Here is a 20,168-nt window from a genome sequence, read left to right as displayed (position 1 = left end):
AACAGTCGGTTGACATCTTAATAAACTTACTTTGTCATTGTTTCTTAGAACTTCCAGAGTTCGAGGAAGTTGTTGTAAAGTTAGGCTTTCTGGCCCTGGCACCATCATATTTTCTGGTGTAACTGGAGGTATTGGCAAATCTGTTATACTTTCTGTCTCTTGAACCACGAAAATTATCTTTCTGGTAGTATGGCTTCTTTGCCGGTGTTGTAGCATTATAAGGAGTTTTCCTCTTTCTTAGTTTGTCTGGAAGGAGATCCTGAACTGCCTTCCTCTGTTCCTTTTTCTCCTTCAAATTCTTTTCCAACTGTGGACCAAACACTCCCTCTCCAGACAAGGGTAAGTTATAAAGACTTTTAGAATCATCAATTTCAAATAGTGAGGTATCAGTCAAAGACACAGTCTAATTAAGTGGTGAAAAGCACCCGCTCTCCCCATTTGATCCAGAGCTTTGGTGGACATTGCAAAAATGTTCTGAATCTGATCTAGAAGTACTTCCTTCTTATCTTCATGCGGGGTCTAAAATCCCTTCTTTCATTTTAGCAAAGGCTTGCTGTATATACAAGAGTATCTTAATGCCCATAAGAGCAGATTGTTGCCCCTTGAAGGCTATCTTTTCAACAGTTTTGTAGGGTTGTTGATACAAAGTTTTCTTCCCACTAAAAGGCCCATGTTTTTGAATAAGACAAGATTCAACCATAGAATCTAGTGTGGGCACTTTCAAAAAATCATTGTCCTTCTCTTCAATAGGAAACAAATCTAAATTCTCCTCTGTAAAGGCAGGAATAGATGTAGGATTTGGAGAGCGCCAAGATAAATCTAAAACTTCTCGTTGGGACTTGTCCAACTTCAAACCCCCTGTACTCCCAGTACAGTTTTTGGCCCTGGCATCGTCTCCAAAAAGACTAAAAAGGCCACATTCAACGTCCTCATCCGGCTTCACTACACTGGTAGTAGCCTGCTTCTGCGGTTCAAGAACCGGCATATCATCCTCCGATAACGATAATGTGTCGCCCTTTCCCGTCAACAACGGTACCAGGTCGTCTTCATCCTCAGATTGAGAAAACATCGAACGATCATGTTTACTTCTACCCGAACCTCTGACTTCCGGGGAGATAACTCCACCATATTTCCCCTTCACAGTGGGATTATTATTTTCAATCATTATCTTCATAAAACGATCTAGTTTAGATTTTAAAGCATCAATTCTATCGCTAGACTTCTTGCGATGACATTTTTTAGCTTTTTAACGCCTTTGTTCGACCGGCATCGATCATAATATCAATCGGTCTATTCTCAGCAGACGACGTCGCTGAATCAAAAATAGATGAACCCAATTCAGGCGTTCGCATACCTACCGAAGTAAGGTTTTCTTCCATAATAATAAGTAAAAATAAATTCCACAAAGAATTTCGAAATCACAAAACAAAAAGAAAAACGTGCGATTTCAACGCGCCGAGAAAGGAAACTGAGGTTGTCAGGGACGCTAAGTACTCTTCACTTGAGTTGATGACGTAGTACTCAACTTCCGGTTTGACTTTTTGTCAAGACCGGACGGTGCGAGTTATTTGAACGCAAGGGAGAGAATCCATATGTAAACATGTCAGGTATGTTATTATGAAATAAAATTCATAATCTGTAAAATTGTCACTCAAAAAACTCAGGTAATCGACTTTTCACTTCGTGGGCTCAAAAACAGATCTGATTATCTCCAAAAACGTGGTTGAACATATTATCGCTCTCATAAAAAATTCAATAATGGCTCTGCATCATATAAAAATTATGTGCGAAGAAGGAACCAAATATTTTCGAAAAAGGAAATAACCGTTGCTTGCATATCGTGCAAATTTAATTTTTTTTTGTAAGGTAAATGTTAACAATCTTTATTGCAAGCAGAAAATCATTTGAACTTTTTGATTTTTAGATTTTTTCTGATTTTATTGGACCAATTAAATCTAAAATTGACAGATGTGCCATTTTGGGGGGTTGATTTTAATCTTGAATATATGTAAATAATCTTCAGAAGTACTAAAAATGTACGAAAATCACATAATTCCTTTAAATATTCTACAAACTAGGAATTGTACTCACTATTTCAGAGTATCTTAAATTGACGAGTTGTCATTTTATCATTAAAACGCAGATAAAACTATATCATAATGTTGATAATTTTGAAGACACGTGGAATTAAAGGCTTAAATTTTGACGGTGAGTTATTAACACTATTACTGATTAGCTTAGTTAAAAAAATAAATCCCGTTACCAGGTTAAAATTGGCCAAGCGAATGGCAATCGTATCCCTTAAAAAGATCCAGAATTTCCCGTAAAAAGGTCCAGAATTGCCCTGATCCATTTTTATACGTACACATCTCTCGTATATTGTCGGCACCCCTGTCTGTCCGTCCGTCCGCCAACATTTGCTTGTAAACGCTCTAAAAACTAGATTTTTTGATGGAATCATATGAAATTCGGTATTTGTATACATATTCATAAAACAAAGATTAAGTTCGAATTTGAGCTAGTTTCGACCGTTAGAAGAGTTATTGCCCTTGCACCAAAATCTTGAATATTTACCATTCGCCGTTGTGGGCGTATATGGCTGTGATCCACTATCTTTAAACAATAAATTACTTAACATTGCAACAAATTTGAAATGTCTCTTTAGAACTAAAACAATTTCGTCCCATTTAAGCAAGAGAAAGAAGGTCTGACTGTAGTTTACACGTGCTGAACTTCGTATTTTAACCCCTGATTTCAGCTCACCTCAAACAAGGGTTAACATTTTCTTGTTCTAAACTGATTTCACCTCAGTGACTATATTTAACATTGAAACAGGCTAGAAACAGCACTTATGATTAAGTGAATGCAGCGACAGGAGTAAAGGGAAGTAACAAATTATAAGGGTTTAGTTTTCTGTCTTTATTTCATCATAAAAGATAAAAAAAAAGAACACTCTCGAACTAAATGTAATGTAGCTTTAAACTGGGAATACATTTACAATATATTAATATACATCGCTTAATCACTACTCCATTGACACTAAAGAGTATTTTGAATCTGATAATTACTAAATATTCATTCTTAAAAGAAACACATGACTCCTCTAACATGAAGTAAAATCTTAATTAATTGTAAAACTTGGGCTCGGGTCGCCACTCGGCGATTCAAAGTATTTTATCTGTTACAGTCTCTATAAGCAAAATGCTCACAACTAAAAAATGGACAGATTATACTTGAAACTTGAATGGTCGTAGACTTCGTCGAAAATATTTCTATTAAAAAGTAGAACACGAGCAACACATTGTCACAATACCGACCGGAGCCCCTAATAACAAAAACTGTCAGGATATGTCTTTGGAAAAAAAAGTGGACGAAGAGAGGCCATTAAATAAATTTCATTTTTGTGCCCAATTTCAGTAATATTTCGCACATGAAGATTGTAATCTGCGCTTTGTTGCGAAATGACCATAGTTAAGTCAGTCATTGTGTAGTAGAAGATTGTGATAGATTTTAATTTTGATATTGCCTTGTTTTGCATACGTTTTGCTACGTTTGAAGTGCTCCTTATAGATTTCAATTTCAGTTTAAAATCATTTTAAGAAAGTGTTGAAAATAACATAGGCATATTATAGTAATTATACATGTAAACTGTACAAGATAGAGCAAATGAAGACGACTATTATTTTTGTAAGTATTTTGATTGTTATCCATACAGGCAACATCATTTCCCTCTTTCTGAAATGAAATAAATTATATTATAGTTTGGGCTGATATAACATGATATCGTTATTAACAGACATTTTAAAGACAGTGGATCACTTCCACTTCGATATGCGGTTGGTAAAACGATATTTGTTTGTGTTTCAAAGTTTTTGTTAAATTTCCAGTAAAAAAACTGGCAAAGTGATAGCTTATTCTTCGAAGATTGATAATATGCCTACCAAAGTCCTACATAAAGTTTTATGTAAAATAGAAATTGTAGAATTTTCACTTTTCCAGATCATAAGATTAATCTATATAATTATCGATCGATTAAACAGTGATGATAATAACAATATGACTTCGGTTTTAATGGTAATATAAAATGATATCCAATATGACTAGAGTCTATATCCATAATTTTAAACATAATGTTAACATGACAAAATTACGACTTTTCACGAATAGAACTTTTGTATAGATATCTACATTAGTTTTTTTTTATCGCAAAAAAGAGTTTAAAGGCATAGTTTAGCTATTTTTGGGGATTGATTTATGTCTTGAATAAATGTAAATAGTCTTCAGAAGTCCCAGAAAAGTACGAAAGGCGTATGACGTATGATTCCTTCAAAGATATATTTTCTATATAAGGCTTAGTCTCAAGAAAAGACGAGTCGTTTTTTTAACTTTCTAACACGGATAATTCTTGACACACATGGCTCAAATTGCGAAGGTGATCTGTGAACACCATTTTACTGATTAGCTTAGCCTAATTATTCCGTTTCTTAGACTAAGATACGATTGGTCAAACGAATGGAGCACCTGTCTCTATAAGGAAGAAAAATAATTATGATGAACATGTAATTTTTAAGCATTAAATAAGAAATCTACCAACCTACTATCTTCAGTAAAACCAATAGCCAGGTAAACCAGTGGTAGAATAGGAAGGTTTGGCTGTACCGTGATTATGTTGACTGTTATCTACTGGGGACGTGAGACTTGGTGACGTTAGGGTTCCAGCTAGAAATGGATTACGGGATGTTAATAGGTTTTTATCAGATGGTTGTCTAGTTGGATACTCTTGTGTTCTTGATGTTGTGGGTGAAGGGGTGGTTATGATCTTTTCTGTTGTAGGACGATTGGTTATCTCCTGGGTGACGCGTTTTGTTGGATTCCACTTGGCAAATATTGATTGCGTTTCCCATGAATTAGTAGTCTATATAAATAAGAAATATATTGAAATAATTATTGCACGTGATATTAATATTGAAAATATTTCCCGACCTCTAGGTTGGCGGAAAATGACCTGAACAGGTTAGCTTACTGTGATCAATACCTAGACCGACAAATTTGACAGAGATATGTTGCCATGTTTAAAGTGTATGGGAAGGATGCTCTGAGATATTAAACTGTAAAACGCCGGTCAGTCCATGACAAACGCTTTGTTGACAATAATGTATTCGATATGAGAAGTATGAGAAGGATGATGTGGAAAAATAAAACAGTAAAATATTTTACTGCTACTTGTTTTATCTGGAGGGCCTAAAACTTTTTGTATTATTATTAATAAGCACTATTTGGACACTGAAAAGTCTTTTTATATTGATAAAGTGATAGGAAACACTACCTTTTCACAAACTTTGCCTTCTTGACATACACAACGATAAGCTCTGCCTCCATTGGTCAACTCTTGGCATATTTTGTTATCTGGACATGGTGATGTAGCACATGGATCTGGTTGCTGGCACAGACCAACACACGTTGTATCACAATGGGTTTTAAACGAACATAATTCACACATGGTATTTCCAGAACATGATGCTCCACATAAACCTGAAATATATCAGGGAAATCAATCTTTCAATAGGGTTGCATTACATCGTTGCTTATTGAAACGCGGGTGTAGAAACATTGCAACTATAAAAAGACCTTGTTTTGGATATTGACAGCGCCACTATAACTACAACCCGAGTTTCACCGCCATGACACCCAATCCATCCAGATCCAACTACTACCTAGTCTACAATATCAACTCCTGTTGGAAGCGGGCGTAAACTTGCCATCTACTACCACCGGATATTGGCAGCAACGATAAACAGAATGCACATGTTTTAAAAACCAATGTATATGTAATTTTTCTTTATACACATTACAGGTACTGTTCCAAAGATTTCTTATACGTTCGCATACAGATAATTGTTTTCTTGTTCGATGTTTTTTGAACGTCTATTTGGACCATAGAATATGTTTTAGACGCACCGAATACAGAAACAATTCTCTTGTTAGCATTATTATTTTCTAAATCTTAATATTCTTCGACGATTGCAGTGTGATCCTTTGCGAACATTATCCTAGAAGTATTGAACTATGTGGATCATGAAAATTTAACCGTAGATAGCATATGATTGCAAAAGGAACTTACCTGTAAACATACATCCATAACAATACTTGCACACAGCTCGACCACCTTTCTCTAGATCTGCTTTAATAGTTCCAATATTGGATGGTAATATCTGACAGTTGACATGAACAATCATTACCAATAACAGGACAATATAGTTAACGTGAGACATTATTTCGCTATCCGCGGTATATACTTTATGATGTAATGTAAATGTTACCAAAACATATAAACGACTGATTCAAATGACTGTAAACATCAACTCACAGTTACGTTGACATGTACACAACATTAAAATAGATTGTAACTGATTACTTTGTACTCTCATTAAATAATATTTAAAACCTTTCGAACAAACCCTCTTTTCTCTTATGTACGTGAAAAGACAAAGTTGTGAATTTGTGATGTCGTAATTTTAAATCCCAAGGTTAATATGAGTGACACGTTAATCAGTCTAAGTTTACAGAGGACTTGTAATAAGCCAAGTCTAGTTGTAAAATCATTCGTGTCTAGTTAGAACACGTTTCCAACTACCTCCATATTTAAATAAGAAATCCTCTCAATCAACAATTTACTTTGTTACATCTCCAGTTCGTCTGAACTTTTTAAGTATAATTTTTATTGGGTACATTTGAGAAGAGTACCTTTGTGTCCATTCGTAGTGGTAGATACTTTTAGCTAATTGATATTTCCTCTTGTATTACATGTATACGTCTCCATAAAAGATGACACTGATTGTTCTTTTGACATCAAGCCAAATGCAATAGCGACAATGCACAAGCAGCCGCAAGTTGGAAACATTTCACTGTTTTAGTATTGCATTTGAAAGCCTGTTCGAAGACATGGTTCAGGAGAGGGTTCTAGCATGTTTAATGATATGGTTTTTGCATATGAAATAAAAGAGCACTTCATGGCGCACCTTCTCAACACCCTATGCTTAAAATGATACAGAAGACAGTGTTTGACTGAAGGAAAAAAGAATTTTTCATAAGTTTCAACTTCGATTCGTCAAACCACTAGGCCACCGAGACCTAGGATTAGGAGTTTGGTGTAAGAAGGGTTAACCATGGGATAGGGTTAACTCGAGGCTAAACTCTTTTTTTTCAAAAGCAATTAGGGTTAGCTCAAGAGAGTGTTCTAGCATGTTCAAAGATATGGTTTTCGCATATGAAATGAAAGAGCACTTCGTGGCGCACCTTCACAACACAAATTGAAGATTTGTTATTGAAGAAAATGTTATCTTGGGCTTTACTGGTTCATCAAAGATTTGTACTCTGTCCGCGAATGGCACCAAAAGGGTTAAAATGTGGTCAAAAGCTATGCACAGTCTGATCCATTGTGGATAAAATTCATCTGTATGCTTAAAATGAAAGAAGAAACAGTGTTCGACTGTAGAAAAAAAGAATTTTTCAAAAAGCTTCAACTGAAATGCGAACATACGACCTCAAAGTTGATGAGCAAGAGCTAAAACCACTAGGCCACCGAGACCTGGGGTTAGGAGTTGGCTATAAGTAGGGATAACCCTGAGGTTCAAAATCAATTAGGAATTTTAGGTTGAAACATTGCGGTTGAGCTTTAATGGTCCATCAAAGATTTGTACTCTGTCCGCGAATGGATCCAAAGGGGTTAAACTGTGGTCAAAGGCAATTAGGTTTCGGGGAAGGGAGGGTTTGATTCTCCAAAATGTACAGGCCTAGGGTGGAACAGATACTATATTTAGAAATTGGGATGAAGGGTCCTGATACTGGGTTTTCTTCTGTTCCGATTCTGATCTGAAATTAGAAAAAATATCTGTTATGTACTGATTGTTTTAAGTTTACTATGAACAATATTATCATTTAAGTTCTTATCTATCATTTTCTTCTTAAAGACATGGGGAATTTCTCTTGAAGGCTCTTATAGTGGGCATGAACTATCTTGCTTGCTCGATTGCTGGTTGTATTGATTGAACGGGACAACAAAGGGTGCTATGCCTACATTATGGTGAATTTTAGTCTTGCTGTATTCAATGTCTCAATTCATTGGACCTCTCTAGATTGACGGAATTTGGTAGTTTCATCCCAACCCACGACCTCAAAGTTGACGAACAAGTGCTTTTTTTTTATCTTGTTTCATTACAAATCATATAGTTACACAATGTTGAAGTTAAATTTAAAATATGAATAAAATGAGCTAAATTCAACATGCTGTAGTACATAAGTTTTGATATAAATATTGTAAAAGTTAATAAAATATGGTAACATTACAAAATATTGCACTTAATTCAATTATGAGATATTAATAACATAAACTACTTCATCTTTGATTGGTATGTAATGATTGAAAACAAAATTAAGACGAAATTTATTTTCAAAACCTCTTAATTTATACTTGAAATACAAAAGGTTCATATGATTAACCAACATAGTTTTGAAAATTTTTTGTTGGATTCACTAATATCTTGGATTTTAGAAACAAAAGCCTTTTCTAAATAGAAAATAATCATAAGGAACTAATTATCTGTAGCTTTCTTAACAGGATACCCTAGTAGAATACATTATTAAATTCCATAAGACTAAACCCAGATTCTTGATGAAACACTTGTATCATATCAGAAAATAAAGTTATTAGATCTGAAATTGAAAGACAAACAATAAGGAAATGCTGCAATCCAATTTTACAATACGGTACAACTTGGAGTTGGTCCAGATAATGTTGTGTATCAAACGGAAATCATTGTCTATCTGTTCAGCCGATTTATCAGACAGAAATACTGAACGCCAAACGTCAAGCCACTTTAATTCAAAGCCATTAGTATCCAACAAGTTAATACAAGCAGGTGGCTTGGAGTAATGTTCTCGTAACACTATAAATTATAGAAGTCAGTCACACACAAAGAAAAGTATCAAAGAACCAACTTAAATTCAGTTTACTTTATATCTTTCAGATAATGCACCACCCCGGAGGTCCGGATGAGAAAAAACCCTCCTAAGTCAGAGCCTACGAGGCGAAGAAAAAAGTTACAAGAAGAAACCAAATTTGACAGGCTCATTTAGATACTTCAACAAATCTGGTAGAATATAAATTGCAGCCTATTAGACGCTACGCTTATATTCTTCTCTCGTATTTACATTTTTCATTATAAAAAATCTATAGACAAATACATCATGATATTTTCATCCATTAACATTCATAGAGGTTTCTCTGGTAAATTCCAAAGAGATTTCAAAACATCCAGTGTAATTTGCCTACAAGAGACTGGTATTATCTCTGATATAGAAATCTCCGACATTAAAGACTCGTCAAATTTCAACGTTTTTACATCAAACGTTCCGAACTCCTTCACCCGTGGTGTTGGAATATTCATTCACAAAGATCTTACTGGAATTAAATTACATTAAACCAGTAAGAGTCTTGAAGGCCGTTTCTTACATTTAGAATCTAAATAAAACATTCCATATATTCAATATCTATGGTCCGAATGAGTACTCGGAGAAAGGTCCTTTCTTCGATCTTATATACATTCATATAAAAAAAACATTACAGTATTAACGAGCATTTCATTATAATAGGAGATTTTAACCTTATCGAACATAAAAACGACGCTAAAACCAACAAAATAAACAATCAGCCCATACCAGCACTGGAAAAACTGGAAGATATCAGAAATAAATTTTTATTACAAGATGTATTTCGTGCAAAATTTCCACGTAAAAATGTATTTACATTCCCCAGAGACAGTTCTGGTCGGCGTATTGACAGAATCTATGCATCAATTCAAATCATAGATAAATTCATTGAAATTGATCACAGACCTCTGCAATACACCGACCATAAATATGTTCAGGCAATTTTTACAGAAGAGAATTTAAAATGGGGAAAGGGTAAATGGAAAATGAATACTTCCATTCTATCTGATGTCATATTCCAAAAACAAGTTTCAGACATCTGGCTTCATCATCAGCAAAATAGGTCTGAGCTTGATAACCAACTGGAATGGTGGGAGGGGGGGGGGGGGGAACCATTAAACATATATCTTTTCAGTATAAAAAAAACATAAGAGACACAAATTGAAAAACGAAATAACCAATATTAAACAACTTATTGAAGACAGTGAAACCAACATGAACATAGATGCTACAAATAAAAACATACTAAGTAATCATTATACAAAATTAGAATTATTAGAAGAACATCTGAACAAGGGCATACTTATACGATCTAAATTGCCCTTTGAAGATCGTTGACATAGAGAATGTCGAAATTTTTAAAAAGGCGGAAATTGATCATTCAAATTTCCGTCATATCACAAAATTAATTGATTCAAATGGGAAAATACAAACAGGGAAAAATGAAATTTTAGAAATAGTCAATAATTGTTACACTGACTTCTATACTGAAGAGGATGTCCCAGATAGCATTATTACTGATTACATCAACAGTTCAAACTTAATTCCCCTACCGACAGCAGAGAGATCACTTCTTAACAAAACATTTATAACTGACACCGAAATATTTAAAGCTTTACAAGATTTCAAAAACAATAAATCTCCAGGTATTGAAGGTATCCCCAAGGAGTTCTATGTCACCTTTTGGGAACTTCTCCAGAATGACCTTGTGGATACCATCAATAACGTATATTTATCTCAACAACTGACAGACAGTATGAGAACTTCCATTATCTCAATAAATTTTAAAAACAAAGGCTCGCGAACTGAGCTGAAGAACTACAGACCGATCTCTCTGCTGATGGTAGATTACAAGATTATAGCTAAGGTAATTGCCAACCGTAAAAAACCGTACTTAAACAACATCCTTTTAGACACGCAATCGGGAGCAGGTCAGGACAAGTCTTAACAACCTGCTCTCGATAATATCTTACGATACTCTGCCCAAAAGGATACTCAAACAGTCCTGTGTGCCTTCGACCATGAGAAGGCCCTTGGCAGGCTGAACAGGCGCTATCTGAATCATCTCCTCCTTAAACTCCAATTTCTATTCCCATTGATCAAATGGATAAACATACTATATAGTGGGCTAGTGGTGCACTGTGGGGGTGCGTCAAACAGAGGGGCGTCAAACAAGGCTGCCTCCTGTCCATGGTGCTCTACGCCCTTGCCGTCCACCCCTTGGCCCGCAACATCATGAATAACCAACAGATCACTGGAATAGATATTCCAAATTATCCACAGCAGGTCAAGTCAATCCAGCATGTTGATGACTTGACCGTTATAATAACTAGCCCAGATTCATTTGCAGCTCTTGATGAAGAACTAACATCACATTAAAATTATTAGGTATAATATTTGGCTTCAATAATCAAAATTTAAATAGGAATCCGATACTTAATAAAACCCGAAAAAGACTGAGAAAATATCTTTCCTCTCTCAACGTATATTTTGCCACAGATTTGGTATGTGGGTAGGATATTTAACCCAACAAGACCATCCTGAAAGAGCTCAACTCATGTATATTTCTAGCTAGACATACTTTGCAGCTGCCTCTAGAACAAGGTGGACAGCTGATAACCGATGTAGAACTAAAGCTTCAAAGTATGGAACTCCAACAAATAATCTGGGCTACACGAGGAAATTCACATCCTTGGATATCCCTGCTATTCTACTGGTTTGGCCCAACTCTGAGGGTGTTTGAAACCAGCAAGAGCTATCCAGTCAGAACTCTATGTACACCGGACAAATACAAAACACTACTTAAACACGTGCAACAATTAGACATTAAGTGGTAAAACATCAAATATTTGAAAGATATTACTCGAGGCTGCTTGACGATCTTGCAATCATACCGAAAGTTGCCTGGAGAAACCCCAACATCAAATTTCAGGACATTTTTTACAAATTTACACCAATCTGCACCACTTATTTGTCCGTTGTACATATCTGAAACCTCTGAGGGATAGTTTTTGCTACTTCGTCAAAAACACCATCAAGAAAATCATAGCCATTTCACCTGAATCGCGATTTCTAGCAGGGATATCCCGGGATCTATTTCCATACATGTATCATTACCTCCATACTGTATGGGACAACCGTCATCAAAATAAAAATGTCAGTGACATTGCATATGTCACAAACTGCTCGAAATAACTTCACTATTTTGAGCAGCTGTCATGACATCTCATCACATCTCATCTCATCCAATATTTTTAACTTCATCTAATAATATAATTTCATAATACATTTATAACATTAATTTTTATACATATATATCTATTTAAAATTTTTTTCTATATACATACCTGTGATAATATATATTAAATTTGCAGATACCTTTTCAATATACAATATATCCTAATAGGGTATATTTAATTACTGTTTTTTTAAACATTTATATCTTACAGTAATTAGAACATGGTAACACGATGATGATCCTCATATATGCCTATTGTTAGATTCTTAAATATTTTTTTCATTTTAATCAAAGGTATATGTGAGTGGTGGATATTACTTAGTACATATGTTAAATCTAGTATATCCACCAAACACCTGATCGTGTGGGTGGGTTAGAGGCATGAAAATTTAAAAAGAAAAAAAAAGATGATACCTGCACCTTCTAATGTAATGTAAGCAAATCAAGTATTACCTAATGTTAATTGATAATCTTATCTCGGCTTATAGCTGGATATAAATCTTGAACTATTTCTACTATACAATTATATGACAAAACCCAGGCATTCCAATATAACAAATGTCATAGATCTTAATAATACCTGCTTCAATAAAATCCTTACAAAATAGCATTTTAGAACAAATATTGAGATTATCAAATAAAGGTTGGTTAAGTACATCATTGTAATCTAATATCTCTAATGGCTCATTTCCACAAAGCAGATTCCAAGAATAAAGCATAGTTCTGTAGAAGGGAGGTAATATACTCAAATGATATTTAGATAAGGATACAAACAACAGTTCAAAAGTACAGTTCATTTCTTATAGTTCATTAAGAAATATGACATTAGATGCTTCCATATTTGATCATCTGAACACTTGAGACATTGCGAGAGCAAAACTAATCTGAAAGAAGCCATTCTTATCTTGATGACATTAACAATAAAACCACCTTCGTCAAATGAAGCACAGAGAGAGGTAACCTTAATGTTTGTTTTCCATACCAAATAATATCTCTTATGACAGAATTTAACTTTTGCAGTGCCCACTCTGGTATAGCAACAACTCGAAGCGTATACCACACAGATGAAAGACATAAAAAATTTACAACTAATTTACTGCCTTTCAGATTTAGTTCTCTCTGCTTTCACATGTTCAATGCCTTTTAAGTTTTGGCAACCTTAGGTTCCCAATTCAGAATTTGAAATCTATCTTTATATGGACCAAACTGCACGCCTAATATTTTGGTGCTGTCAGTGCTCAATTGGGATTAGGGTGAGATCGTCTATCGAATGGTCGTCTAGGTTGAAATGATTAAAAAAGGCTTGTCTTTCTTTGATGTCTGGCCTATTTGCATTAAAACGAGTTCGTAAATTATTCTTAGTTTCTCCTACATATTGTTTGGGGCATTTCTTGCATGAAATTAAATATATTACATTCGAATGTTCACATGTTAGATGTTCCTGGATTGGGTACCTTTTATTCGTAAAGTTGCTTACAAAATAATGAGTTTCTGATATAAAGGGACATGTTTTGCATCTACTGGACAAACATAGAGCACTTATTAAACCTGGAGGTACTTAGAGGTGCATAAAGTCTGTTTTTAGCTGCTATCTGTGCTAAGGAGGAATTTCGTATGTTTCGTAAAAATTGTTTAGAGTACCCACGCTCTTTCAGTTTTGAGAAAACAATCGTACAGGCTTAGTTGTAATCAGAAGATCTTGTACAAATTCGATGAAATCGTAAAACTTGTGACTTAATTATACCAGAAAAGGTATGTTTTGGGTGAAAGGAGCTCTTGTGCAAGAGTTGATGAGTATCAGTTTCTTTGAAATACACTTTAATATCCAGTTTATTTGTTTCTGCTATGGAATCTCCCTTAAAGACTGTGGTATCGAGAAAGTCTATGCTTCTGTCACTCACGTTTGCGGTTAGTTTGATAGAAGGATGGTGGTTGTTGAGAATTTCAAAGAATTCCCAAAACTGTTCGATAGAATAAGTCCAAACCATAAAAATGTCATCCAAAAAGCGTCCGTGAAAAAAGTGGGTCAAATGGACAGAGGGGCAACACCTCACGTTCCCACTCTGCCATGAAAAGGTTTGCGTACGAAGGGGCGAATCGTTTGCCCATTGCTGTCCCTGAAGTTTGTAAATATGTTTTACCATTAAATGTGAAATCGTTTCGACTAAGACAAATATCTAAAAGCTGTAGAATTGCATCGTCGGGTCTGTTTGGATCTGGGTTTCTATTTAAAGCTTTACGAACTGCCGTTAAACCAGTAGTGTTATCGATATTGGTATACATAGAAGAAACGTCGATAGAAATTAAAATAGCATTAGAGGGAACTCGAAGATTTTTTATTTATTGTCTTTAAGGTAGGCGCGATGTTGACATGCTAGAGGTAGTAAGAAATGATCAATGTATTCTGACACTGCATATGACTCACTACCACAGTCAGATATAATCGGGCGATCTTTGGGGATTTTATACGAGATAAGCCACTCCTTGGTTGGATTCTTATGGATTTTAGGCAAAGTGTACAAATGTCTCTCGCGACAATCAGATAGTCATATTGTTTCTGTTTGAGATAACTAGTTTTGACTAAATCGGCAAGAATATTGTTCATCATGTTAGCAGTTTCTTTGAAAATTGGTTTCGGTAAAATGGCATAATGTTTAGGATTATTCAGTTGATTCTCTGCTTCTGAAACGTAATCCTCCCTATTCAGAATGACACAACATGAACCTTTGTCACTCTTTTTAATAGTAATGGTATCGTCTTTCTTAAGTAAGTTTAACGCTTCACGTTCCACCCGTGTGAGATTAAGCTTTTCGTGTGTTATGGATAGGTTCGCTGTTTGACTATTCATACTCGCAAATGCTTTCAATATTTCAGGATGGATGGCGGCCTGAGGGGGTGTCCACGTGGATTTAGGAATAAACATTGTTCTAGCACCACGTGGGGGTGGTTTCGAAAAAAATATGCGCAGCTAAGATTTCGTTGAAATCGTTCAATGGATGGTCGGAGATAATTCAAGTTAGCTATCTTTGGTATGGGAATAAACTTAAGTCCACGGTCTAAGATTGAATGCTGATGGGGTGTGAGAATTTTGCGGCTCGAGTTAAGTAACTTACTTAAGAAAGACGATAACATTGTAATTAAAAAGAGTGACAAATGTTGTGTCATTCTGACAGTTTGGCCTAGCGGTGGCCTCTCAGTATTTTTATCCCCAGTAATTAGTTTAAAGACTTACTCGATGCTTGAAGCTGGTGTATCCAAAACAAACAAATGCTGTTTCTGGAGACCAATGAAGATTATCAACTGGTTCGAATTCTTTTTCGTAGGGTGGTAAGATTGTTGCGCTGTTGGTACTGAGCTCCATCATCATGTTGTTGAGGGTGCTGAGGTTCTGTTGTGCTTTCTTCGAGATTTTATTTGAAATGGGTATACATGTTAAGATGATCTTGGAGTTTGGGAAGGTTTTGTTGGCTGTTGCGATTAATTTCTGGGCTTGGTTAAAGGAGGTCTTTGGTAGCTGATCACGGTTGTTGAGGCCTACATGAAGAATAATGGTAGTAGGTTTGGGATCATGGTCGTATGATTCCAGGATTGACTGTATGTGATGGATTTGGGCACCGGGGTAAGAATGTATTTCAGCGTCTGAACTGGTTTTGGTAATTCGATTCAGGTTAGATGATCCAATAATTAAGGTAGATTTCTTTAGAGCAGGTAGCTTCCATAATGATTTTATCAATTTTAGGTACCCATGTAAGTCAATCACACATGACCTTGTCAGGGCCGAGAAAAACACCTAGTATCTTTGTGGCACCGCTAACAACATTTACAGGCAAATCAATAGCATTATCATTCACAGCAGTGCCAACCAAAAGAAGCTCAGACTTACTGATGTTGATTTTAGCACCTGAAGCTGAACAATAAACATCAAGTGTTTTAATTTATTCCAAAACAGATGACAAGTCAGAGAGGGTTAATGTGGTATCATCTGCATGTTGGTAAATGACAGATGGACAGGACGAACCCGGTATAGGTAAGCCTTTGATGCATGAATTTGACTTAATAAGAAGATTGAGTGGTTCTGCTGTCAAGACATATAAAAGTGCAGATATAGGACGGCCTTGCCTTACAGAGCGATGGATATTAAAAGGAAGAGAGATGTAACCATTTATTTTGATAGAGCTTCGAATACCATTGTACAAAGTGGAAAGATTATTACAAAACTTTTCTCCAAAGCAAAAAACTTTTAAAAGATTGAACATGTACGAGTGCGAGACTCTATCAAACGCCTTCTCCGCATCGAGTTTTAATAGATAGAGGGGAAGGTCTTCAGAATCAGCAAAATCAATCACATCTCTCATATCTCAAGCACATTATTGACAATATCGTAGCCAGGAATACAGCATGACTGTTCAGGGGATACTATTACAGACATGACTTTTTTAAGGCGGAGGGCAAGAGTTCTTGAAAAGATTTTATAGTCGACATTTAAAAAACTAATAGGACGCCAATTTTTTAGATCAGTTTTGTCACCCCTGTTTTTATAAAATAACGAAATCACGCCACGCTGCATGGATCTACTGAGTTTACCCCCTGTTTGAACTTCATTTAATACTTTAATGTACATTGGACCCAAAATATCCCAAAAATGAAGGTAGAATTCAACAGTTAGTCCATCAGACCCAGGAGACTTACCTCTTTTCATACCATGTAAAGATTTATGAAGTTCTTCTAGGGTAAATTCTAAATCGCATGCATTGACGTCATATTGGTCTAATTTTCGTGTGACAAGATTAAATAAAATACTTTGACGTTCAACATCAACAGGCTCTAAATCATAATTAATATTAAAGCTTGCTTTGGCATAATGATAATTCAAGGCAGTTTGTAGTTGCCAAAATTCATCCTTTTCACGTTTTCGCTTCTTCTTTGCATACCAAATACTGAGCTGTTTTAATTTTAAATTTCAAGTTATCCCACTATTCCAAAATTTCTGTATTATAGAGAGGACATGATACCGACTTTAAAATTAGATCTCTGATTTGATCACAATATTGACCATCACGAAGATATAAGTTTTTTGAGAATCCAGGCTACTGGACCTCTTTCATGGCGCTGGAAATTTAAAATACAAGTTACATAGCTGTGGTTACTAAGACTCGTGTGGGAAATAAAACAGTATGAGGTATACAATAAAAGGGAAACAGACATGGAAATGTAATCAATGCGTGACTGATTTAACGAACCCAACACCATTTGTCTTCTGCTGAATTCTTTTCTAGAGGGATTCTTATTTCGCCAGACATCAGATAAATTGTTTGTAACAGAAAAATCAGAGAGTAACTTTGAATCTTTACCAAATGATTCCATGTTACGAGAGAGATCAACAAAAGGATTGAAATCACCACATACAACGTACTGTGTACTGCTATCCAGATGACTATTCAAGGAATCAAAGAATTCACTACGTTCCTTCAGTGAATTGGAGGCATAAATACACACAAGATTAAAATCACGTGTCTCCAAAGACACGACACATTCAATAATCCGACCAAAGTTATCATTATAAGCAAATTGTGTTTTGTTAACAAAACGTTTTGAAACCAGGATGGCACAACCTTTGTATCCACACGAACTGTTCGAAAAATATATATGGCCATCCCATAGGTGTCCATAAGTAGTTTGAACAAACACATCACACCAATGGGTTTCTTGGATGCACAAAAAGTCTAGATTTTTCAGCTGACAATTTGCAATAACGTTTTTAAATTTTGAGTTAACAAACCATTAGCGTTTAAGGTAGCAATCTTAACCATAAGGGACACTATCAAAAAGGTGTTTATGACAAGGTATAGTAAAGACATTGTTAAGTTTTATTTTTCGAAAAATTCGTATCATTCAACAGTGCTTGCTTACTAACACGCGATTTCTTTTTCTTGGCGATCCGTTCTTGTGTACATTTTAATAATACTGACTCTGTCGGGCCTTTAATTAAAACCTTTCTCCTGAAAGGTTTCTTTTTAAGGTCACCAGATACAGATTCACCACAATCCATATCACTACCAATCGAAACCTCATCTTCACATTCAGACAAATTTGTTTCCAGAGGGTTATAAGTTACAGCAAGATTATCCACAATTGTAACAATATCATTACTTTTTGAAGCACTCTCAATTTCACCTGTGTTGATGTTTGAAACACTAACGTTTTCAAGAGTTTTACTATTTAAAACAGAAGCTTTTCCACCACTTACTAAATTTGAAACACTCACATCTGCCACAGTTTCTGTGCCAGAACCATTCACATCAAGTTTTTTGTAATTTTCAACTTTATCAACACTATTTGAAGAATTAGTAACAACAATTTCAAAAACCTCTTTCGAAGCCTCATTCCGGTTATCCCCAGCACTTTCTGAGCAGGATGTATCAGATTCGGCAGTTCGCACTACAAAGTCATTATCTGCAAAGAAATCTGTCTTTACAGAATTATGTTCACACTCCCAACACATTTGAAACATTTGAAATCTAGACTATCGGAAAGAATATGATCAGGATTAAGACATCTGAAGCACACTTTTTCCTGCTCGTCGAGTTGAATAAAATAAGAAATACCATTAAAGCTTGTAGCATAAGGAAGACTAATAACACTCTTCGGGAACTCAACTTTAACGAATCGAGTTCCATCAAATTTCTTTTTGCCCTTAAAGTCAAAAGAACGCCTCGAAATAGAAGTTACAGCCTTAACTCCCCATAATTTAAACTTCGCATATATTTCTTCATCAGGTAAATACACTGGAAGGTTCATAAACGATACGATTCTAATAAACAAATTTGGAAGCAAAACCTTCTGAACCATTAAGAATTCCGTCATCTACCAGAGTTCTAGCTACGACATTATCAACCAATGTTACGTCATGAAACACACGCTAACACGCTATCAGTTCCTAATTTATTTTTAATTAGTTCAACAATTATTAGAGCTATCTGAAAACACAACAGCAAAAATTATCGTACAAACCGGAAGTCCAACTCAAACTGGTGCTTTCAACGTGGTATGGCCGTAGACATTCTATGGGAATTTTTCAAGCGGGTCTTTCTCGCAAAACACGCCAAAATGTTTGCAAAAAGGAGTCTACAGCACTCGATGTTCCCAGGCGGTCACCCATCCAAGTACTAACCGAGCCCGACGTTGCTTAACTTCAGTGATCGGACGAGAACTGGTGCTTTCAACGTGGTATGGCCGTAGACATTCTATGGGAATTTTCCAAGCGGGTCTTTCTCGCAAAACAGGCCAAAATGTCTGCAAAAAAGGAGTCTACAGCACTCGGTGTTCCCAGGCGGTCACCCATCCAAGTACTAACCGAGACCGACGTTGCTTAACTTCAGTGATCGGACGAGAACTGGTTTTTTTTTTTTATCTTGTAAAATTTTATTCACTGACTACATATTTACATTAAAATCATAATTAAAACATCACAGATATTTGAATGTTAAAATAGTACAGGAATAATAGATAAATTATAATTATTATAAATCACATATTGCCACAAAATGAATTAATCTATATTTACATAAACATTATCACCATCCAGTTTAACATAAGGATTTGATAAAAACATGAGAGTGAACTTATGTCCAAAACCTTTCATTTGTAAATAGTACTTTAAATTTTTAATATAATTTATAAACATTCTCTTAAATAAGGTACATACATTAACTATTATACCATCTTGATTGTATAAAGTTCGCCTTCTAATAATACTAATTCTAGCTATTGAAAATACTAAAATAAGAAATACATTATTATCTTCTTTTTTAACAGGATAACCAAAAATCATCCAATATTTAAACTGATCATAAGTAAAACCAGTATTTTGAGAGAAATATTCTAACATATCTAGAATCATATCTAAAAGAGGCTTAATTGATGTACATTCAAAAATCATATG

General features: G+C 35.2%; 3 protein-coding genes across 3 annotated transcripts; all 3 read right to left on the bottom strand.

Moving 5' to 3' along the window:
• Positions 1-508: 508 nt before the first annotated feature.
• Positions 509-1,165, bottom strand: LOTGIDRAFT_161762 (hypothetical protein; the record flags this gene model as incomplete). The annotated part of the gene is made up of 1 exon (XM_009057667.1): positions 509-1,165. The coding sequence occupies one exon, from the start codon at positions 1,163-1,165 to the stop codon at positions 509-511; it is 657 nt and encodes a 218-aa protein (XP_009055915.1).
• A 1,742-nt stretch (positions 1,166-2,907) lies between these two features.
• On the bottom strand, positions 2,908-6,281 carry LOTGIDRAFT_232671 (hypothetical protein). Its single transcript, XM_009057666.1, has 4 exons — positions 6,122-6,281; positions 5,327-5,532; positions 4,595-4,915; positions 2,908-3,735 (listed from the first exon to the last, which is right to left on the bottom strand). Exons 1-3 carry the CDS (start codon positions 6,270-6,272, stop codon positions 4,604-4,606), a joined length of 669 nt encoding a protein of 222 aa, XP_009055914.1. The 5' UTR covers positions 6,273-6,281; the 3' UTR covers positions 2,908-3,735; positions 4,595-4,603.
• Positions 6,282-8,623: 2,342 nt separating this feature from the next.
• LOTGIDRAFT_161760 (hypothetical protein) lies at positions 8,624-18,728 on the bottom strand (the record flags this gene model as incomplete). The annotated part of the gene is made up of 2 exons (XM_009057665.1): positions 8,624-8,712; positions 18,137-18,728. 2 exons carry the CDS (start codon positions 18,726-18,728, stop codon positions 8,624-8,626), a joined length of 681 nt encoding a protein of 226 aa, XP_009055913.1.
• Positions 18,729-20,168: the final 1,440 nt, after the last annotated feature.

Source organism: Lottia gigantea, assembly GCF_000327385.1.
Source record: "Lottia gigantea unplaced genomic scaffold LOTGIsca_31, whole genome shotgun sequence".
NCBI classification, from domain to species: domain Eukaryota; kingdom Metazoa; phylum Mollusca; class Gastropoda; family Lottiidae; genus Lottia; species Lottia gigantea.
This window is presented reverse-complemented; position numbering and strand designations above follow the sequence as displayed.